We start from the raw sequence: 24,200 nt of genomic DNA, 5'->3' as shown, positions 1-24,200 counted from the left end.
CTTTGGGGCCCAGTAGCTTTTAGAACAATCAAATGAATGGATGAATGAATAAGAGCTTTAAGGGGTCTGAAGGCTGGATTTGATTTCCTCTTCCCATTTTAGACTAGCTTGTTTGAAACAAATGGAGACAGCTGAGATCTAAAGTTGGCCCACACAATGGATAGTCCCTCAAAGTTGCCATGACTTCATTAAGCTAGACCAGGGATTTTCAACCTGTGTGCCGAAAGAACTTTTAAAACATGCAATACCTGATTATTTAGTGAGGGGCACTGACCTCTTGTCCCTTATCAGGGGTGGGGAACCTTTTTTCGGCTAAGGGCCATTTGGATATTTATAACATTCGCTTAATATAATTCACTTAATATAAATTTACATTGCTATGGAAGAAGCTCCTAAATTTATTGAATTTCGAGTTCCGCCTACCGTTGGCTTGGCAAGGCCAGACCACATGATTTTATGGGCCAATGGGTCGTGAGGTCATCCCACTTCTGGGGCCCTTTGGCTGTGTGCCTCTGGGCAAGTGTCTTAAGCTTTCTGAACCTCACTTGTTCTGTATGCTGGGCCTCTGGAAGGGTTAAATGAGGTAGTTTCCGTAAGTATTTAGAGCAATTTCTGGCACATGGTAGGAGTCAGTAAATAGCAGTAGTAGTTGCTTCTAGAGTTGGAGGTTAAACAATGGCATCTTATTTGGTGTTTAGCACAGTGCCTGGCAGTTAATAAGATCGCTCACATTAGTTGTTCCTTACAGGATCATTGGGGTTCCAAGAGTTAATCATATGAAGTGCCGCAACCTTGCCTGGCTCGCAGTCAGTATTCAATAAAGGGTGTTAGTTTTATCATTTCTGAAATCAGAAAGCTGGACTGCATGGATGGCTTAGCTCCTGAATTTGGTGTCCTAGCCTTTGAGGGAAGGAAGTGGATCTTATAATTTTGGGCATGTCCTGTAGCATTGTGCCTTGCCCAGAGCATGTGCTCAGTAACTATTTTGTGATTGAAGAATTTATTTGATATATTTTTAAATTGTTTTTCCAGAGACATGTTTCTGGGGTGTGAAAGTGTCTTACCAGCCAGCTTTGTACACTCGCATCCACACGTGCATGCACACATACACATACGCGCACACACATCTAATGCTTTCCCTGACACATCTCTTTGAAACCCGGTGTGGCCTTTGTAAGATCCAGGAGGGAGCCATGGAACCACCCCTGTGGCTGCAGTGGCAGTCACTGCAGGCCTTACCCGTGCACCCTGGTCCATGGCCAGGTGCTTATCTGTGTGTCTGCGGCTTCTGATTCTGAACCCCATCAGTTCAACCAGAGACAGGAAAGGCTGATAGACTGACAGGAAGCTGAAGGTCTCCTGGTGACCTTCTGGCTGGCACTCTGACAGCGTCCCGCCTTGGAACCTGCAGAATAGCCATCCTCTTGTCAATCCCGCTTGGGACGTGAATGGGGGTAAAGTCGTGCTGAGGGTGGCAGCGTGGCACTGGTTCAGAAGAATTCACTCGATAGGTAGCAGAAACATTTTCTAGCCCTGTTGCGAATATAAGCGGGGCAGGGAGGATGTTAATTTTGTTTTTGCCTCTCTCCCCAAGTCCTTCCTTTTCCTCTTCAACTTCCTGTTTTCCTCCTTGGGATCACATCAATTCCAGAGGGATGAATGGAGCATCTTCTCTGTATCTGGACAAGTGTCAGCACGTCGGAGGGAGCAGAGACCGTGTGGAGCGGGAGGCAGGGGCCCTACAGGGGAGCTGCCAGGGCCAGTGCCTCCCCTCCCCCAGGCACCCCTCTCCTGTGGTCCTGGATCTCACTTCCTGAAGAAATACCCCTTGACTTGAAGTATTTCTCTCTGGTTCCCCCCTTACTTTCCTTTATACCCAACCATTTTTCTCCCTCACCTCCCACCCCCTCAAGATCTCGGCCACCCAGACCGGCAGTCCAGTCCTCGGTCTCCACTCTGCCATGGCCAGTTCACCATGTCCACCAGCTTCTGCTTTCTCCTTTCCTCCAGTGTTCCATTAGCAAGGTCCCCAGGGACCTTTGGTTCCTGAATCTGGTGGACTCTTCATGCCGTCATTCGTTCCACAAATACTTATTGAGGCCCCACTGTGTGCTAAGCACCCTTCCAGCCACCTGGGACCCATCAGAAAAAATAATCTTAAGACCACTGCCCCTGTGCAGCCCACGTGCTGGTCCCAGGTTGGCTGGTCCTCCCTGGAGTGCTCCGCCCCTGGCTGCCTGGCGGGGAGGGGGAAATGGGGGACTCTGACTGCTCCTTTTCAGTCTTCTCTCCCCGCCTTCCCAGGCCCTGGGCTGCTGTTCTTTTCTCTCTCAGATTGATGACCCCACCACCCACACCACTCCCTGGGTAGCCATCACAGCACCTAGCACATTTTATTTCCCTTGCATGCTTGTGCACCTGCTTCCTGAACAAGGCCAGAGCACTACTCTTGACCACCCCTCACCTTCACTGATTGTGCCACTGTGTCTTCTGAGACCCGCCCAGCGCTGTCCTGTGCTGTTGTTGCCTTTGCCTTCGTCCAGGCCTGGTTATGCCTTCTTGCAGCAGCCTCCTTCCTAACGGGTCCCACGCTGCCCGACTCACCTCTCCTTCCCCAGCCCGTCCTCTACACCTGTTGCAGAACGAGCTCTGCAGTGGACACCTCGTGCTATTCCTGCCTAAAATCATGAGTGGCCACCTCCCACATGTAGGATAACGTCCAATTTTCATACCTGCCATAAAGGGCCCTTCATAGACCTGGTTCCTGGCAGCCTTCGGGCCTCATCACCTTTCACACACACAGACCATTCCTTTTCCCTGGGAGTCATATTTCTCCTACTTCTTCCCTTGGTGCATGCAGCTCCCTTCCTGCCCTCTTTTGCCCTGTCTGTCCCTTTGGGACACAGGTCGGGCAGAACCTCCTTGGGGAGGAGATGGGGACTCTGTCCTTGTCCCGGTCAAGGAGATCCCTCTGGTCCTCTGAACTGCCTGCATGTACACTCTAGTAATGACAGTGCTTACTGGCTTGATTCACTGGCTCTGAAATTTTGTGGGCCTTTCTTGCCTGGGATGGTGTTTGGAGTGGAAGGGTAGGGGCATTTCTGTGCCTGGGAGTTGAGGGGGCAGAGCTTGGGTACCTGTGGAGTCCCAGGGTGCCAGGCAGGGGTCCTGCTTCTCTCCCAGGCACTAGGGACTGTGGAACAGGGTCTCTGGTGTTTTAGGAAGGTGGTTCTTAGTCTCTCCCAGGGCAGTCAGGGAAGATGGCAGAAACAGGACTTGAGCATAGTGCTTTAATCTCCCTCTGCAGGCCCTGGCCTTAGTTCCTGCCTCCGGTGCATGTCCAGCAGGGGACAGAGCAGTGTCTGCAGAGGGAAAGGAACAGATCCATGCTCCTTCCCCTCCCCTACAAGGCTTTGGCAGGGAGAGCCTTTTCTCTCCCTCCTCCTCTGTGTGTGTTTACGTGTGTCCTCCCATTCTTCTGCATAAAGAGGATCTGTGCTTCATAGCCGAAGCCTAATATCACTGGTGTCCCAGGCAGTTCCTCTTGTTCAGCAGGCCTAGGGTGCAGGACACCTGGCCTCCAGGCTCTTGCTCTGAGGCCCGGATTCATCAGGAAGGTGCCTGCACACTCCGGGGATCCTCGGAGAACCAGCGAGAGTTCAGACTGAGGTCTAGCCTCTCCTCTCATGTTTGGTTTTCTTCCCGGGCTGCCTTTCCCCTGTGTGAGGCCACATCCAGCCTCCTGGGGTGCTGAGAGGCTGACAAAAGCACCATGCATTTTTACATGGTGTTTGAAATACCACTTTCAATTAGTAAAGTGAAATTTTGTAGTAATGTGTATTGCTATCTGTGTGTGTGTGTGTGTGTGTGTGTGTGTGTGTGTGTGTGAGAGAGAGAGAGAGAGAGAGAGAGAGAGAGAGGAGAGAGAGGGAGAGAGAGAGAGAGAGAGAGAGAGAGAGAGAGAGAGCGAGCGATATCTTGGCATACCGCATTTAACAAATCTTGACATTTGACTGATTTGACTGGACTGTATTGGGTTTAGGGGTATGGGGGGACTGGTTTGTGGCAGAGTGTGGATTGTGTTCATCTCAGGCCATGCCTTTGGGGCTAGAGTTGTATTTTCTGTTTATCTGTAGCACAATTTTTTCTGGCAACTCTTGCCTTTTATGTTGTTGTTTTCTTTCTCCGCTTTGAAGACGATTCGCAATATTCCCTTGTGAATAGTATTTGCTGACAAACGGGTATTTGAGTGCTGGATGCTCTTCATTAACCTTCCTGGCCTTGGTTTAAGTCAACGGAACCAGATCATCGTCATTAGGTTCTGCGTATCAGGTGCCGTCATGCAGGTGGTCCTTGGCAGGTCTTTGTGGACTCACCCAGCCTGGGCCGGATGCCAGCCCAGAAGGGGGTTCAATGCCTGGCCCCTAGGAGCAGGATGCATTGTGTAACGCAAGGTGGTAGGAAATAAAGGTGAGTCAGAATCAAGATGCACATGGCAGTGTCCCTGAGCCTGACCCCACCTTCCTGCTGTGTGTGGAAGAGGAGGGCTCTTAGTGGGATTAGGATGGCACCACGGTGGCAGTTTTCTGGGACCCATCACCTCATGTCTTTCATTAACACCCTTTAGTGGAGTAAGGGTGTATAGAAAGGGGGCCAGCAGAGGTTACACATCTAAACTTCCTACGGAATGGCTTATTTTCAAAACTCGTTTATTTGCCCTCCAGCCCTGTTTGCACAGCTTAAATATGGGTGGAGGTGGACACTGGGTTAGGACCTGACACAAACACCAGAGGCTCTGAAGGCTCCCTGTGCAAACAGACCTGGTGTATGGCCTCCAGACGCAGCTTTGCTTTGCTCCGACTCTGTGAACTCAAAGTTCATTTTTCTAGCAAGCTCTAGTCCACAGGCCTGGTTCTTCAGTCCAGACGTGGGCATCGACATGCTCATGTTTTGAGTAGGAAACATCCCAGATGGTAGGGAATAATTACAAGTGGTTGCAGTAGATCACTGTCTGCCTACTGTTTCTTTCCCTCGGCGTAAACAGGCAAATTTAGGCAAACGCACCCTGCCTGGTCCAGCTTCCCTGGGTCTTCCAAGCCCCTGAATAATCCTTTCATTTCCCCTAATACCAGGACATGCCAAGTTCCTTGGGCCCTGGCACCCACTCTTGCCGACGGCCAATTATTAGTGACTGGCCGTCATAGACACATCCATGATAATTAACCCCCCCCCTCTCTTTTTGTTTCCTGCCTTATGGAGCTAAGGCGTCTTTAAAAACAGCAGCCAAGATGACTGTGATGTATTGGTGCAGGGGTTCCTTTTCTGAAATCAAGTCTAAAATGTTATCTAATCTTACCTCTCCAAAAACCACTTGCAAACTAAAACTCTACACTCTGAAACCCTTTTTTTTCTGTTTATTTTATTATTATTATTATTTATTTATTTATTTTGTTAATCCTTACATGATATTTTTTTCCATTGATTTTCTTTTTTTTAGTATTCTTCACCCGAGGATATTTTTCCATTGATTTTTAGAGAGAGTGGAAGAGAAAGGGAAAGACAGAGAAATATCAATGTGAGAGAAACACATGGATTGGTTGCCTCCTGCATGCGCCCTGACCAGGGCCTGGGCTGGGGAGGAGCCCGCAACCGAGTACGTGCCCTTGACCAGAATCAAACCCAGGACCCTTTGGTCTGCAGGCCGACACTCTATCCAATGAGCCAAAATGGCTAGGGCTCCATTGATTTTTAGAGAGAGCGAGCAAGGGAGGGGGAGAAACAGAAAACTTCAATGCAAGAGAGACACATTGACTGGTTGCCTCTCACACGGCCCAACTGGGGCAGAGATCAAGCCTGCAATGGAGGTATGTATCCTTGACTGGAATCGAACCCACAACCCTTTAGTCCCAGGGCCGACGCTCTAACCACTGAGCAAGCTGGCTAGGGCTGACTTTCATTTTTAAGATAATGCATCTGAACAGGTGGCTTTTGGCCAAAAGTAAAAATAATTTGTCCTGATCATTGCGTATGTTTATGAATATCCACAAAGCAACCAGTACTCTGAACTTTGCCATGTGGTACAGGAGAAATACATTTAAAATACACCGATAGTCTTAACAGTTATTTTCTGTGATCACTTCTTCATTTTTAGCTTCCATGGGGACTTGTTTATGAGTGTGCTGTGCTATAAATAAGGGGAAAGCTATTGGGGGGAGGTGAAGAAGAAGGAAGTATATAGTCAAGTAAGGAGAAGGAGAAGATGAGGATGTGTGTGTGTGTGTGTGTGTCCTTCAGAGAATAAATGTATTTCATGAGAATATATGTGTGTGTGTGTGTGTGTATGTATATATATATTTAAGTAGGTTTTTATTGATTTTTTAGAGAGAGAAAAAGGGAGAGGGAGAGAGAGATAAAAACATCAATGAAAGAGAAATATGGATTGGCTGCCTCCTGCATACCCCCCACTGGGGATTGAACCCCACAACCTGGGCATGTGCCCTGACTGAGAATCTAACCGGCAACCTCTTGGTGTGCACGGGATGATGCTCAATCCACTTAGTCACACCAGCCAGTCAAGAGAATGTATATATTTTATATAAGGTTGTCTATAAGGCACATAGTAGGTCAAGTTCAATCTATGCAAGTATAGATTGCATAAATATGCAGTCTTCTTAAGTTATAGATATGTAGGAAGTGGGGAAGGGCTGTCCCTCGGCCACATCCTGATTTTCGCTACCTCATTTATGAAGAGCATGGCAAGTTCAATCTTCATATGTATCTTTAAAGCCTACGTTCAAAGATGTTCAAAACTCTAAACTCTACAAGTGGCTCTTTCTAAATTTCTCTTTATCTCAATATAAAGTTTAGACTTTGGGATCGATAAATCAAGTAATATTTTATTGTGACTATTCTGATTATGGGTTTTTCTCATAAATACATGTCCCTTTTTAATCTAATGTAAAACGGTGATTGTGGCATTAATAGTGAGACTATTCAGCATTGTGAACATCTTGTAGAGAATCTGTTGTGTGTGTGTTTAGCTTTGCTTAATTCTTATAGCAAGGCAGGTTTTCAAGTGAGGAAACCAGAATCTCTAGGCGTTGCTAAAAGCCACACAGAAAGGTACTGTCAGCACTCAGCCCCCTGGTTTCAGGCGCACAGCCCTCCCAGCAGCTTCTGGTCATCCCAAACAGAGAATGTCAGAAAGTAAGAGTGAAAAGCATTTTTGTTTCAGCTGTATCTGCCTTTTGTTTGGAGACGGACAGGCTGCAAACCACGTACATCAAGTCCCTGCCATGGACGCGCTGGTGCAGGTGACGAGTGGACTCCTTCCTGGGCTTCCCATGAAGCAAGAACTCAGGGAGCAAACACGCCAGGAAAGAAGGGCTCAAAGACTCTTCTATTAAAACACACACACACACACACACACACAGCCTCTTCCCCACCAATTGGGCGTAACTTTCAGATGTTTTCCTGTCTGACCGAAATTTTCCTATCCACCACCTCAGCAGAAAGATGCAAAATCAATTTGGGGGAAGCTGGAGTCGAGACTGCTTGGCTTCCTGAGACCAGGCTGAGCGGGGAGAGGAGCTTTCAATGGGCTTCTAAGGAGGAAGGAAACGGGCGTCCTCGCTGTCAGTCAGAGGGGTCTGGTTCAGCCACATGCTACTCACTGTGTTCAGCCCTTAGGTCCTGTTCATGGGACAGGCGCGGCTTGGAGCCGAGCTGCTTCTGTGAAAGCAACGCCCCGTTTGTATGCTGCCCCGCTCTGGGTGGCTTGTCTGCCAACAGCCCTTCCCAAGTGCCAGCTCGTGGCTGCGTCTGCCAGGAAATAAACAGAATAAACCAAACCAAAGGATTGAATACGATCTCAAAGGAAAGCGATGAGACTGCCTTCATCACAGTTCTTATCTTTTCTCTTTGGTGCCCAGGTATCACCTTGCAGTGGAAAGAGAACAGATGGGGCCTTCGGAACCCTAGGTGTGCGCCGTGTCTGTGTCCGTGGCTGGCAGGCTGGTGGTTAACACAGGCGGGTGACTTACTTTCTCGGTCTGTCAGGCGTCGGTGATACCAGACCTCGTCTTCAAAAGGGGGAGAAGCAGTAACAGTTTAAACTCTTGGGAAGACCTCTGAGGAAGGCTGTGTTTTAGGTGTTGACGAATAAATGGAATGAGAGCCTTTTGCAGCTGAGGCTCAAGAGGCCCTTTAAGGACATCCATTCTGACCACTCCGGTTGGCCTTGTCCTTCCCATGGATCTGTAGTGGGGATGTTGTTAGTACCTACCGTGTAGGGTCACTGTGAGAGCTACATGGGACAATTTATATAAAGCACTCAGAGCCATGCCTGGCACCGTGTGAGCACTTGATCACATGAACTGCCATGGCTGTAGTTGTTGTAAATGGATGAAAAAACAGGTCCAGAGAAGTACAATACTTGCCTTAGGTCACCCAGCTGCCCTGCAGCTGAACTGGGCCTGGAGTCCAAGTTCACCACACTTTGCTGAAAGCAGCTGTTTCAGTGCATCCTTGCTCTCCTGTAGCAAGAGCTCAGATGCATGTGCTCCTAATAGAACATGGTGTTATGGCTACACAAGCACGCTCAGTGTCACTGTCTTTGTGCTGGATGCCCTGTTTTAGTTAAAAGTTCAGTGAAACTGTGTGTGTGTGTGTGTGTGTGTGAGAGAGAGAGAGAGAGAGAGAGAGAGAGAGAGAGAGAGGGAGGTGGCCCCTCCTACATGATTTAGTGCTCTCCCTTTGCATTAGTGTATTAGCACACTGTCACTTTTAACCTTTCACCCACTGAGTCTGGCATTTAAAATGCTATTAAACTCAATAATGTTTCCTATAAACAGCCTTAGAGGGGTGGGAAATAATTGGAATGACATTTTTAATGGGCTTCTGTTTCTCAGCCCTCTGTGCGTGCAGAGAGGAGCTTATTCAGTGCTTTGTCCCTGGTCTGAGGTTGGGAGAGGGTTATGGAGTGGATTTCTGGGGTGCAAAGGGCCTTTTAAAGCACAGAGAGTGGTTTTTATGCTGGAAAAGTAGTGTTGCTTTTTCCGATAGTCTTTTTGTTTTTTTAACTAATGGACATAGTGAATCTAGGAGCTGGTCACTCCCTCCTCCTTCAGGTGGCTTCCAGACAGCTTAGAGGCAGCTTTCTGGCCACCTTAGCCAATAAGCCGGACTCTCTGGAATGCATTTTTATGGATCAATCTCATTCCTTGCTTCTTCTCTTTGCCTTCATATATATTTTTTGGCTCTCTCCTGCCTCTCTTTTATTTTTGCCATTCAATTGTATGTGCTGTGCTGTATGTATCCTACATTTGTTTTTGGAACAAACTTAAAAAATATCAAATTGAATATTGTAAAATTGTGAGGTCTTGGTAGGCCAGTTTACCTCTCTCTGCCCCAGGTTTAGCTTCTTCATCTGTAAAACAGGAGAGCTGACAGCATCTTGCTCTGAGACATGGTAAAGTGGAGCAGGCACAGCTCCTACAACGGAAGATGCACAGTTTGGAATGGTTTCTGCTGCTACAACCAGGGGGTAGGGCTGGAAAAAATACTGGAATTTAGTACTTTTGCCTTAATCCTCTTCTCTAAGGATCTTGTTAAGAAAACATGTGTTAACCATTCACCTGTGTTTACTAAGTACTATAGTTGCTTGTAGTATTAGTTCATCAAATATGTGTTATCGATCCCTGACCGGGTGGCCCAGTTGGTTGGAGAGTCGTCCCGTGCACCATACCTAGGTTGCAGGTTCAATCCCTGGTTGGGGCGAGTTCGGAGGCAACCGATGTTTCTCTCTCTCTTCCTCTCTAGAAAATAAATAAAAACATATCCTTCAGTGAGGATTAAAAACAAACACATATTGTTGAGATACCCACTACATGCTCAACACAGGTATGGAGCCCAGGGAGAGGGAGAGAGGACATGCACAGGAATATAAATGTGGGCTGAGGGTCAAGAGAGTGAACACACTCCTGGCTTTGTTACTTAATCGCTCTATTCATTTAACAAGTGCTTGCTGAGTGCTGGCCATGGACTAGGCCCTGTTTCAGGCTGTGATTGAAGATAATCAAGGCTAAGTAAGAGATTCTTACTTTCTTAAAACTTATACTCTAAGGAAGAGAGAGTTTGAAAACAAGTAAAGATACATCCCCTGAAGCTGTGTACTCACAAGGGGTGAACTTTATGGTGTGTAAATTAGACCTCGGGGAAGGTGTTAGAAAGGAAGAAAGCTTGGCCCCGGTGCATTTGATCCTCATTTTTTGCAGATCAGGTGTCTCCCAGGGCTCCTCTTCCCTAAACTTTGTAACTCCCAAACCAGCACTCCCAGTGGTTTTGGGGTCTCTCATGGACACGCACAGAGCAGTGGAAAGTAGTCACTCGATGCGCACGTTCACGGCCAACGTCCAGCAAGATGAGGCTCTGCCTTCTTGTCTCAGCTCTCCTGTTAGCAAGTGTCCTTTTTGTGGTCCATTTAGTGTGTGTGTGTGCGCATTTCTGTGCTTTTTGTTGGTGATCTTGCTGTTTAAAACGGCCCTCACACATGGCACTGAAGTGCTGTTTTGTGTTCCTAAGCACACGGCTGTGATGTGCCTTACAGAGAACACGTGTGTAAGCATCCTTCAGGCGTGAGTTACAGCGCTGTTGGCCGTGAGTTGAGTGTTCACACTTCGACAATGTGTATTCAGTGCAGCACCTTAAAACAGGACACACCCAAAGCGCGGCTGTGCATTGATCCGCTGAGGGAAGTGTGACCAGAGACTGGCAGGAGCCTAATCCTGGTTTCCCTGAGGAGCAGTGGGGCGGTATTTGCCAATTCAGTGTTCACAGTGACTTCCTGGAACAGAACTACTGTGAATGCCAAAGTTGGCTGTCTGTGCAGGACTGGGGCAAGAATGTATATACAGCCCGTATAACAAATGTCTGTCTTCCTTTAAAGAAAAGGCGGATTCTTCTTTTGGTGGTTGGAATGGCGGACTCCATCCATTTATATACACTCTCACAGAGGGCGTTTTAGTTGGCTGAGCTTTTCAATATTAAGCACTAGGGGTAACCGTGTGGGAAGTAGTAATGAAAAGCACTAGTATGTATGACAAAGATTTTATTATATAACCACTCATTTGTATGTGGCGTTAGTAAACAACAGGTGGGCCCACACATTTTCCATGTGACTGTACTTGGAATACTGTCATGTACGTGGCAGATCTGTACCTGGGTCTCTGACACTGCAACAACCATGTGGCTCACGAGCTAAAAGGGGGATTTAAATATTTAATAAGTTGTAGCTTTGTAAAATTTTTTTTAGTCTTTAATTCCTTGGGTCATGTGTGTAGTCACAGTCCAAGCTGTGATGTCAAAATAAAATGAAATAAATCTCAAATGGATAAATAAATGCATAGGAAAAGCTCTCAGAGATTGCCCCAAACTTGTGGAGGGAGACATGAATATGGGCTGGGGAAAGGAAGAAAATGAAAGAATGTAGAGTGAATATTAGGTTTTTCTTTACATATTTGTGAATTGTTTCACTTTTTGTTTTTTAATCCTCACCTGAGGATTTTTTTTTTTTAGAGAGAGTGGAAGGGGGTGGGAGGGGAGAGAGAGAGAGAGAGAGAGAAACATCTTGAGAGAGAGACACATAGATTGGTTGCCTCCCACACGCACCTTAGCGGGGCCGGGGATTGAACCTGCAACTGAGGTACGTGCCCTTCCCTGGGAATTGAACCCAATACCCTCTGGTGTGCGGGCCGATGCTCTAACCACTGAGCGCACCTCGGCCAGGGCTGTTTTCATTGATTTTAGAGAGAGAGGAAGGGGGAGAGAAACATTGATGAGAGAGAGAAACATCTATTGGTTGCCAACATGCACGCCTGATTGGTGATTGAACCGATTTGGTGTGTGGGATGGTGCTCCAACCAGCTAAGCCACCTGCTCAGGGATGAATTGTTTCACTTTTTAAGAGGATGTGTATTTTTTTTGAAGATGAAATAAACATTTACTTAAAACATAGATTAAATGAATTCTATGAGAGACACAGAAAAGGTTCTGAGACAGAGACTGGGCAGAGCAGCTGCTTTGAGGGGGTGAGGAGGGACAGGCCCTGTGTGCGTGCCACTCAGACTTGGCTGCACATTAGAGGGCTCTGGGGAGCCTGCCGTCGTGCTGATGCCCCGAAGGGTCAGGCTTCAGTGGTTGGGGGTGTCCCAGGCATAGAGATCTTAAAAGCTCCCCCAGGGACTCAAATGTGCAAGCAGGGTTGAATGCCCGCTCTCTACACATGGAATAATGTGTATTAGAAATGGACTCTGGTCAACCTAAGCAAGTTCTCTGGGGGGTTCACATGGTTGATGGGGGCCTGGGACGCTCCAGCAGCACGATTGTGGGAGCCACAGTGGAGCGATCTGGGTAGGCACATGACACTGACCAGCACTTTCTTCATTATTGCTCGAGGTTCAGAGCCCAGGAGAGGAGTCTGATTGGCTGGTCTCCTGCCCTGGGGAGAGGGTCTGGCCCCTTCATTCTTCCAGGAGGAATGTGGTGACCAGAGTGGCCCCACACACCCTGCTCTCACAGCAGGGGAGAGGGGTTTCCTCAGGAAACCCTGATGCCATCAGGAAGGGGGATGGATGCTGGACCCCACGAGGTCCACTCCACTCTGCTCCAGCACCTCAAAGAGGTGTGTCTTTCCTGCATGAAACTGAGTGAGAGGTCTGCGCCTAGGGCATGGAGAGTGTTAGATATTTTATTCTTGCCCGCCTATTCCCCTTCTCCCCTCTTCTTCCTTTCCCTTGTTTTGTCCAGCTTCCTCTGATCTCCCCTCACAGGGCTTTCAGCCTGAGAAGACCAGGTTTACCCTCCAAGGAGTCCTGGCAGACAGACGGACAGATAGACAGGCCAGGGATGACCGGTGCGAGCAGAGTGCAGCTGGGGAAGGACCACACGGCTGGGGTGGCAGCCGCAGTGAGGTGCAGGTGTTTATCAGCTAGACACTCTCCAGGAGAAGGCTGTGGGTGACAGGTGACCAAGGACAGCTTGAGTGACAGCATGGGGGAAACAAATAGAGTCGAGTGAAGCAGGCTGGCACAGGCTCACCTTCTGATTTTTTATCCTATTCAGTGAGCAGTGACTGAGCACCTACTGTGCGCATGTGGTTGGTTACTTGAGAAGGGTGTGTGACGGGTGAGATGGCACAGCCCCTGCCTGCGGAGTGCCACTGAGAACGATAAAGGAGTGTAGGAGGCAATGCCCAGTGGGACATGCCACAGAGCACTTCCTGAAGAAGGACACTCACACCCTGTCGGCAGGCGGGAAGGCTTCCAGGGGTTACGGTTGAACTGGGTTACGAAGGATGAATGAGCCCAGCTGGGTGTGACTCAGCGGTTGAGTGTTGACCCAGGAACCAAGAGGTTACGGGTTCGATTCCCGGTCAGGGCTTATGGCCGGGCTTGATCCCCAGTGGGGTGTGCAGGAGGCAGCCGATCGATGACTCTCATCATTGATGTTTCTCTCTCCCTCTACTTTCCTCTCTGAAATGATAATAATAAAAAAAGGATGAGTGAGATTTTGATTTGTAGAGTTTTCTGAGGGGGACTAAAACCTCCAAAGAAAAGAGTGAGTAGTATTTTTTGCTGAAATACACGTAACATACATCTGTTCTAAAGAAGAGGAGGTGCTTGGACTGGAAGGGAGGCAGGGGCACCCTGAGAAGGTCTCGGGACAGCAGTAATGAGATTTGGGGGGGGGGTAGGAAATGCCTGTGTATACGGATAGTGCTTTGTGTTTCCCAGAGTGCCATCCCACCCCTCGTCTGATTGGACGTTTCCCTGCGAGCTTGACCGAACATGTCCACAACAGCACCCACGAGGAGGCTCCTGCCTCATTGCACACAAACACAGATGACACCCTCCAGAGAATCGGGGCTGGTGGGTGGGAGAGTCTTGCTCTTCAATAGACAGAGAAGGCCGAGGACAGAGCCTGCGTCCGGGCAGCCAGGAGTCCCAGTGACGCACCGACAGGCTGTGATTCATCATTTCTGTTTCCCGCACTGCTTTTGCTAACCAGTGTTTTCCCCACACCCACGGTGCATCCTTCAGACATTTTTGTTCAGAGGAGAAGCAGTAACTCTTTATTGATGAGGTGTCTCCGGAGGCCTCCTGGGACAGGCCTGGGTCTCGCCTCCTCCCCTGGCCTCCCACGGGCTCCAGGACAGTGTGGGTGGTGCTTCTCCGCCCCAGCGGCACCTCAGAAACATCTGGGGAGCAGTAGACAGAGCAGCAGGGCTACTACAGACAGCCTTCATCTTACAGGCAGGGAAAGGGAGGCTTGAGGCTCGCAGTGTCCGATGACTTGCTGTGGTTACACAGCCAGCAAATGGCAGGGGCAGATTGGAGCCCAGGCAGCCGGTTCTCGAGTCCAAGCTTCAAATCCTCACATTTGATCGTCCCTCCCCTGCAGGCTAAACTGCCAGAGCACTGATGTGCCAGGTGGCAACCACAGTTTTTCTCACAGCGCCACTGAGATTTTAAAGGCAGCTTTTGAAATAAGCAAACCAGAGTGTGGTGTGTTAGGCCTTGCCCCATGCCCCACAGGAGGGCAGATGCTTCTGTCGCTCAGGTGTGGACTCCCGGGCTGCTGTCCGCTGTGCAATTAACATGCTTGGGGAAGCCGGGACCTCATCTTCTATTCGTTTCCGTCTTCACAATGCGGGGTACCCAAAACTAATGGAATGAATGAATGGATTCTTGAATGGATGGAAGAATGGCAGACAGATTTGTACCCTTAGCTTGTGAGCTGTCAGCTGGCCAAGCACAGCTTCTTTCATTCCATCTGCAGTGAGTTCAAGGCTAGATACCACACAGGGCCCAGGATTGCTTTGTTTGTTTTTAGTGCAGGTATTGGGAGGGATGTCATTAAATGGCAGAGAAAAAAAGCCAGTGCTTACTGTGCTTTAGGTAAAACCCTCTCACTGCGGAGAGGCCTGTGGTCTGAGATGGAAAAGGGCTGGGCCCTGGGGGCTGGTGGCAGGCTCCACATGATTCTTTTGATGTGACCAAGAGACTAAATTGGAATTCTTTTTCTTTATTTTACAGGTCACTGCCAAGACTGCCTTCCTATTTATTTTACCTCAGTATAATGTTAGCGTGCCTACAGCAGGTAAGCAAAGCACTAGTTTCTGTCTTTCTCTGGCCCTGCTAACTCTGAAGGACTTGTGTAACTTCCTTTTCCTGTGTACATGTATGGTCCTTTCAGATTGTCAACCTCAGCATCCAGCATCCTAGCTCTGTCCACGATACAGCTGCAGGCCACTGTCAGCCCTCACCACGGCTCTGCAGGTGGGGCTCTCAGGTCAGCACCAGAAACCAGGCACATTCCTCTTTCCCATTGCAAAGCGCTGGGTGCCCTCTTGATGAATAAAGAGTTTTTGTTAGCTGAGTCTAATTTTCTCCTCTTCACTCTGTAGTAGAGTTGAATTGTCTGGACTTTAAGGTGAGATTCCTTTCTTTGCTTGGCTCCAGTGATGCCTAGATGAAGGGCTTTGGGGGCAAATCCTTTAACCCATGGCCTACTGAGGATGTAGCTTCAAATCTTTACTGGACTTGCCTGCCCCCTGCAGTCTCTGCAGCCAGGCCCTGGGGGAAGCCATGCTTCTGGGGCAGCCAAATTAGTTCCTTCTTATGAGAATCAACTAAGGGATGCTGGCAAGTGAGGACAAAGACTCTCTGCTCATGAGAGACAGGATACGCCATGGCCAGCCCCAGTAGACAGGGAACCAGGCAGATGCCTGCCCATCCCAAGGCACACGCAAGCCCTGGTGGGCACAGTGGACTGTCTTGCTCAGTGCCATGCAGTCCAAGGTCAAAGTCAGGCTTCTTCCTCCTAGCTCTTGAAAATCCTAAATATCACATGATCTCACTCATTTGTGGAATATAATGAACAATATAAACTGATGCACAAAAACAGATCCAGAGACAGAGAAGCATAGACTATCAAATCTCAGAGGGAAGGTAGAGGAGGGTGGGGGTAAGAGATCAACTAAAAAGGACTTGTATACATGCATATAAGCCTAACCAATGGACACAGACACTGGGGGTGGGGTTGGGGGTGGGGGTGAAGGCATGAGTGGGGGGCGGGAATGGGGGGGCTAAGGACACATATGTAATACCTTAATCAATAAAGAAAATAAATAAATAAATAAATAAATAGAAAATCCTAGTAACTAGGGCACCTCTAGACCTAGTTCAACTTATTATTTATTGATTTTTAAGTTTCTAAAAATTGTGGTGAAATACAGATAAGGTAAAATTTAATTGTCTTAACCATTTTTTAAGTGTACAGTTCATGAATTAAGTACATTCATGGTGTTTTATAGTCATCACCACCATCCATCTTTAGAACTCTTCATCTTGTAAAACCGAAACTTCGCACTTGTTAAATAATAACTCACAGTCCCCCCACCTTCACCCCCCACCCCGGCAACCACCACTCTCCTTTCTGTCTCTGTGAATTTGACTATTCGAGGTACCTAATATAAGTCAGACCATATAGTATTTGTCCTTTTGTGACTGCTTAAAATTTAATTTTAAATAAACGTCTTTCCAAAATACATTTACATGATTGCTGCATGTCTTTCGGGGAAAATTTATAAAATACAGATAAACACAAGAAGGAAAAAAATCACAGATGACCCCACCACCCAGCCAAAACTACAGTTTACATTTTAGAGTGTGGATTCATGACCTACTTCTTTTACTGTTAGCATGCGGTGACCCTTTTTTCCATGCCATTAATTGTTATTCCATTCAGTAAGACATTTTGAAAAGCTATAAAGTATTTTTAATAGGGATTACCACAAGTTATCTATTCCATCTCATACTATTGGATATTTAAGTTTCTAGTTTTTATTGTAAACAGCGCTGTAGTAAAATTCTTGTGGCTAAATTTTTGCATGTATTCATAATTCTTTTCTCTTTTTTTTTCTTCATTTTTCATGATTATTTTACAAGGATCAGTTCCTATTACTGGAATTTCTAGGTCAATTAGTGTGTACATTTTAAAGGTTTTATATATGTATGGCCAAAATATCCTCTGCCATCTAATTCTTAGGACCCACAAATCCTAAGTTTTTTGTAAATATAAGGCTTTTCTTTTTTTATGTGAGAATGCCAGTTTACTAATTTATAAAGAGATATTCAGTTATCAAATGTTTTCATTACATTTCTCCCTAAAGTCAATTTACATAGGACCCCAGATCATGACCCCACACAGCTTTATGAATTTACCATGAGAAAGTAGGGACCACAGCATCTGATATGTGTGTGACCAGGCAGACCTTTATCTGTTTGTAAAACCAGATCACAATCAGAGGGTTGGTTTTTAAGTTTGAAAACTTTCTCAGAGAAACTAGCGGACAAGTGATACCCTACAAGCATCCCTTCCACAGACAGGATGAGAAGTGTAGACTTTATGCTCCAGGGTTGAACTCAGAGCCTCTGCGCATAGAGGGCATCCCACCGTGTTCTGGGCGTGTGCCAGCATTGGTCCTATCATGCCTTCGTTTGTTTGTTTTAAATAATTAACTGATCAAGCCAGACAAATATTTGTGTGCCTCCTGTGTACCGGGCCCTGGGAGTAATGTATAAAACACATCTGCTCTCTGACTCACGGAACTTGCCATTTGGTTAGGGAGGGATCGATAATAAACAAGCAAACAACAAATAATGATAGTTGCAATAAGGGTGGAGAAGGAAATACACAAGGTTACATGGTCAGGAAAAATAAAAGGGTGATGATGGAAGATGTTTCTGAGAAGTTGACGTCTGAGCTGCGTGTGTAGGAAGTTGTGCTGAGGGCATAGGGAGGCAGGTCTGTGTAGAAGAAAGTACAGTCCAGGCTGAGGGCTCAGTATGTGCAAAGGCCTCAGGAGTGAAACAAATACCTTGGCACACTTAGTAAATGAAGGCCGTGTGGCTGGAGCCAGCGAGGTTTGGCATTTTTCTAGGGGTGGGGCTACTGAATCTTCCTCCAGGCTACGAGGCCTGGGGAAAGGAAGATACATTAAAATTTACACTGAATTGAGGAGTTTTCAGTTACTGTAGAAAGGGAGGATGAAGTATTGTTAAATAGTCTATCTTTTGTTGAAATCTTGCCATTTGGGGCCATTTGAAATATAACCAGCAAATAATCAAGAGAGACAATGAAATCAGAACAGCCTGCTTAGTTGTTTCTTGAGCTCTTTAGACACCAACCCAGTAATGTTTGGTTTGTATGTACCGGAGGAAGGCAGGCTTGTCGTGGGAAAAAACCGTTCACAGTAACTGGTCTGTTGAGGTTGCGAATTTTAAAACCCTCCCCCCATATCTCTCTAAGGCCGACGTGCTTTGTGTAACGGGGTAGATTGTGATCTCTGATGTTTCTCCTGTATATAGCATGTAACTTGTTCAACTCGATGTTTGAAGCTTGAGTTTTAGCAGGGCGGTGAGTTTTCATACACAGTGGCTTTCCGAGCTCGGCTGAGGTTCTCACGCTCTATGGAGAATAGCCGATGGTGGTGTTGATGACCTTTCCTGCCTGTTTGGTTCTGTTCCCGCTCCTTCTCTCCTGTCTTCTTCCCAGCTCCCAGCATTTGTTTATAGGACTGCCTTCACCAAAGTACCACAAACCGAGTGTCTTAAACAGCAGGAATATATTGTCTCACAGTTCTGGCGGCTGGAAACCAAGATCAAAGTCAGCAGGGCCGCGCTCGCTTGCAGGCTTTAGGGAAGGGTCTGTCCAGGCCGCGGTCCCGGCTTCTGGTAGTTGCTTGGCTTGTGGCAGCACGAGGCCCACGAGGCCAGTCTTCACGTGGCCTTCCCTCTGCCTGCACGTTGGTCTCTGTGTCCAAAATTCCCCTATGCAAGGACATCAGTCACATTGGATCCGGAGCCCATTCTGCTCCCCCGTGACCTCATCTCAACTGACGACATCAGCAACAACCCTGTTTCCATATTAGGTCACGTTCTGGGATGCTGGGGGGTAGGACTTAAACATATGAATCTTTCGGGGACACAATTCAACTCATAACAGCAGCTATACATGCAGAGACGCTCCATTCAGAGAGATGACTGAAGGAGGAGCTGGCACAGTCGTGGCAGTAATAAGCTGCGCGTCCTGGTGGGGCGCCTGCCACGCCAGTATCCTCGCGGTTTTCTTTAAGGTCAACAGTAATGAAGCAGGAAATGTTCCCTGTTACCAAATTCCTGTTCTCCTATTCCCACTTGCAGCCCTGTTAGGGTTGCCAGACTTAGGAAATAAAAATCCAAGATCACCAGTTAAATTTGAATTTCAGATAAACAAGAAATACTTTCTTTTATTGTAAGTATATCTCAAATTATGCATGGGACATAATTACACTAGAAAATGAATCTTTATGTGAAACTGAAGTTTCCCTGGCTGTCCTGTATTTTGTCTGCCTGCCATACATCCTGCTCAGCTCTGGCAGGGAATAAAATGTCAGGTTTCTGGTCTTGCCATTAGACATTGAGTCTTCTTTCTGATTAAAATATCACACAGCATCTGGTATTATGGCAAGCAATGTATAGCCTGTGAAAGGTCAGCAAAGACCAGAGGTTCGATTCTTCGTGCAGACAAACTCAAGGCCTGCCTGGCCTCCCTTCTGACATAGACCAGGTGACTTCAAGCAGGCTAAGTGTTTACAAGGTTGCTTGGCGTTGTGCCACTAATACGCAGATTGGTCTTGGGCAGACCACTTAACATCTGGGTCTCCATCTCTCATCTGCAAAATTAAAGGTGACAGTCCCTGCCTCAACCCGTGTTTCCTGAAGACAGAAGCCCTAGGAGGCCTCCCAAACACTTGCCACTCACATTGTTCACAGACCGCTCTACAGGCATCCCCTGGGCACTTGTTAGGAACCCAGCCTCTCGGCCCCATCTCAGGCCTCTGTGTCAGAACGTTCCTTTAACGAGGCCTCCGCGATTCTGGATCAAGTTTGAGAGGCAGTGTTCTCAGCATCCTGAGCAGAAAGCCCCAATCGGCTTCCAAATGACCCCATCTTCTAATCCCGAAGGTATGACAGGGCAACCCACCAAATCCTGTGACTCGTTTGCATCTCTCTGTTCTCTTTGAATCTTGGTGTTTCTGTGTTTGGTCGAGGGGTGAGGGAAGGAGGGGAACCACTGGGTGGATGTGGTTTCAGGCTGGGGCTGCCCCTCATCAGAAGTCACAGATGCCTGCCAGGCAGTGTGGGTAGGAGTCGTGGTGGCTGGCATTCCTGACCTGCCTGCGCTTGCACTGCACACCTAGAACAGAAGGATGAGGTGGGGACCTCTTCCAGGGGAGGGTTTGTTTTGCAGGAATGAAAGGTGACAAGGACCCATCCCTGGCTCTGTTGGTCCCAGTGGGCTTTATGGCCACCAGCTGCTGTGTGGCTAGAGATGAAAGCCCGGGAACCACCCGCACCTAGCTTGGCCATTGTTCTCACAGCTCCTTCTAGGGTGAGACACCCTGCCCTGTAAAACAACCTCAGACAGATGGTTTCAAAGCCTCATTCAGCCGAAGGCCTTTGTCCAAGGCCCAGAGTGTGGCTTTGTTCGCTGTGCTGGCTGGCAGGAATTAGTCTTGTCTTGTGCTTGTATCATGTACTTGAAAGATTGACATCACATATCCAACTGAGCCCCTCTTTGTAAGATGAGCTTGTGAGAGACAAAAAAAGGAAGAGACAGGTGGGCAACAGTGGCCCCGGGGGTGGAAGCCTTACTTGATGACAGACGACACTACCCAACCCTGTCCAGCTGGAGGAGACTCGAGACTCACGTAGGCTGGCCTGATCCTTTTACAGCAAAGGGAACTGAGGTGCGGAGAGTTGATTGACAGTCCCAAGGATGCACCAGTGAGGCAGGCAAAGGCTGGGCTGCTCACACCTCCTGCAGCACCAGTCCCCAGGGAAGCTGTGGGAAGGTTGGGTTTGCCAGATAGGCTGGTGGGCAGAGGGGAAACCCAATCAGGGAGGCAGAAATCTGGCTCTGCCCTGGTCTCTCAGGCCAAACAGCCACCAAGATGCCCTTTGGCCCCAAGTCCTGTCTGTACAAATAAGAGAAAGCACAGACCTGCATATTGGAGGCCCTCTGAGAAAGAGTGGGAGCCTCTGACCCAGGACTCACAGCAGCTCTGGACATGATGCTTTGTGTTCAGTAAACTTACTGTCTTAGTGCATTCAGCCTGCTATGATGCAAAGCCACAGACTGGATGGCTGATGAACAACGAAATTATTTCTTACAGTTCTGGGGGCTAGAACTGAGAGGGTGCCAGCGTGGTTAGGTGGGGCTCTCTTTCAGATCACGGGCTTCTTGTTCTATCCTCACATGGTGGAAGGGGCCAGGAGCTCCATGGGGCCTCTTATAAGGGCACTAATCCCATTCACTAGGGCTCCACCCCATGGCCTAAGCGCCTCCCGAAGGACCTACCACTAACACCATTACATTGGGCGCTAGGATTCCAACATGTGAATTTGGTGGGTGGAGTACAACCATTCAGAACACAGCACTTACTACTTAAGTCTAGCAATTGTGCAGAAAAGGAGACAAGCCGTGAGAGGTCAGCTCCATGAATTTTCACAAAGTGAACACATCTCTGTTCGTGTAACCAGCACCTCAGAAGTCACGCCTTGCGGCCTAGACTTGATTCTGTCCAATTCCCTGTTACAGCCCAGAGAGTTTATCCCGTTCAGCGTGGACCTTCCAGAGGTTTGAGGAGGGAGAACCACTGAGTTATTGTGGCTCATTGTTAACCAGACCCAAGTGCTGGGGCAGGACCAGAAGCCCGGTGGCGACATCTTTGACCTGCAGCCTCGGTTGCCTCTGCTCCTTCCCTTCCCTCACACGGCCTCTGACCTGGACCCCACCCACATTCTTACTTCTTCCCATTCCCGTGCCCCCTGGTCATCCCTTTCCTTCTATCTAGGTAGGACAATTTTTCTTACTCAGTTGTTCTTTCTGAAATAATTTTTGTCCTTAATTTAGCCATGGGCTGTTTATATTACTTTTATCCAAGTTTAAAAAAACATACATATTTTAGACTTGTTTGGTATGTGATCTTCAGGAATTATTTTTTCTTTATGACTTTCTTGAATTAAAAAACAAAGTTCACACCTTCCCCAGCTGTAGGCATGGTCTGCCCAGGCCGACTGTGTAGAAGCCTCAGGTGTATGAACTGCAGTGGAGGCTGAGTGTGTGCCTGGCTCCTAGGAGTTGTAATTTTTTTTCCCCTGAATGCCAAAGGGAGGTTTAAAACCTTTTACAAAGGAATGCTACTTCAAGAAAACAATTCAGAAGCCAGACACTTTTATTTCTAAATTCTTTTTAATGCTTCTCTTACTTTTGCTATCTTTTTGCATCATAAAAATATACTTGTCTTCCTGTAAAACTGGAGGAAATACATTTCGTTCATGCAATATGGGGTTAAAATGGTAACTTTGAAGATTCCTCGGCTCTATATCTTTAATTCTCTGAACAGCCTGAAAGGGGCGGAACGGGGGATTGGCTATGTGTGTATGAGTTTGCTGGGGCTGCCACGACAGACCGAGGGGCTTCAGCTACAGAAATCTACTGTCCCATGTTTATGAAGGCTGGAAGTCCAAAATCAAGGTGTCGGCAGGGTTGGTTCCTTTGAGAGCTGTTCAGGAAGGAGTTGTTCCAGGCCTTTCTCCTTGGCTTGGGAATGGCCATCCTCCCTCTAAGTGTGTCTGTCTCTGTGTCCAAATTTCCCCCTTTTATGAAGACACCAGTTGTGTTGCATTAGGGCCCCCTCTAAAGACCTTATTTTAACTTGGTGACCTATCTCCAAGTAAGGCCATATCCGAGGTACCGGACTTCCTTTTGTCTTTCTTTGTCGGGCAGAGGGAACCACAGTTCAACCCCTAACAGTGTGTGTGTGAGAACCACAGTGGTGCTTGTCATTCAGAGGCCACTGGCCACGTCGTCCAGGTTGGGAGGTCAGAGCGGATGTGGCCTGGCAGCCCGGGGAGAGGGGGCCATGGGCGAGAGCAGAATGCTACTGTGTGCCCAGTGCCTGTCCTCAGTCCCTGTTTTTTCCCTGACACCCCTGGGAGCGGGCAGGCCGGTGGGGTGGGTTTAATGAATGCACTCTGTGTGGTTTGGAGGGGAGTCAGGAAGCAGAGGCCTGGCTGGGAGACAGTGGGCCTTGGTCCCTGCCATCAGTGGCGAGGTTAGATTCCCGGGCACAGTTACTGCTGCCATTGTCCATGAACGGGGCTAACTCGGGATCACTGTGAGGAGTAAATGATGTCACTTACAAGACGTGGCCACTGCAGTGCCTGGCACAGGGCAGGTGCTCAATAAATGCTTCTAGTTGTCTGTATTGTCCTACACGAGCCCTGATGGGAGTGTTTGTGTGTGCTGGATAGTGTCTGTTCTGTTCCTTAGCTTCTGATTCTCTCTGTTGATCCCATCTATTTATGCAGCACTTACTTTACAGTTCCTAAGCCCGCTATCTGTGTTATCCTGAGAGCTTTGTGAGAAAGGTAGATGGTATTATCCCCACTGTTCAGAAAGGGTCACTGAGGCAGAGCGACCCTGGATCACATGATGGGCAACTGGCGGCTCCAGGCATGAGCTTCAGGCCTTCTCATGTCAGGCCTGGGCCACTATGGGAAAACCAAACCAAACAAAAAAACAGCAACAAAGTAGGGAAAACACAACTTTTAGATTTCTATTTGTACAAAGCAGGAACGATTTGAAGATTTTTTTTTTTTAGATTTTTGACTAGAAAATACACTCACATGTTTCAAGTAAAATCTGTACAAGAAGTTAGCGTGTTCTCCCTTTGACACCCATCCTGTGGGCAGTTGCGTCATTCCCTGTGTGTCCTTCAGAATTTCCATTGCACCTTCCAGTGTTTCTCTATGCAAAAACAAGTCCTTCGTTTTCTTTTCTCCCCTTTTTTCACATAACAAGTAGAAGATCATATGTTCTGTACTTTGCTTTTTTCTTCCACTAAATAATGTATTCTGGGTATCATTTCATATCACTGTGCAAGGAGCATCATCATTTTCTCCCAAAGTTTTACTGCAGTACATATAACATGTGCAGTAAAGCACACATATTTCTTAAGAGTACATACAGCATGATGTATTTTTACATATGTGCGCGCCCATGTAACTAACCATCATCTAGATCAGTGGTTC

At 47.7% G+C, this 24,200-nt stretch overlaps 1 protein-coding gene across 1 annotated transcript in view; it reads left to right on the top strand.

Moving 5' to 3' along the window:
* Window positions 1-14,703: 14,703 nt before the first annotated feature.
* Window positions 14,704-24,200, top strand: part of TRAM2 (translocation associated membrane protein 2) — a 46,721-nt gene continuing 37,224 nt past the window's right edge. The window contains exons 1-2 of the mRNA XM_014459615.1: window positions 14,704-14,710; window positions 15,058-15,156. Coding sequence (XP_014315101.1) covers window positions 14,704-14,710; window positions 15,058-15,156 — 106 coding nt within the window. The remainder of the gene's footprint in view (window positions 14,711-15,057; window positions 15,157-24,200) is intronic.

Source organism: Myotis lucifugus, unplaced genomic scaffold, assembly GCF_000147115.1.
Source record: "Myotis lucifugus unplaced genomic scaffold, Myoluc2.0 scaffold_111, whole genome shotgun sequence".
Taxonomy (NCBI): domain Eukaryota; kingdom Metazoa; phylum Chordata; class Mammalia; order Chiroptera; family Vespertilionidae; genus Myotis; species Myotis lucifugus.
The sequence above is the reverse complement of the archived record's forward strand: the minus strand, read 5'-3'. Positions and strand labels throughout refer to the sequence as shown.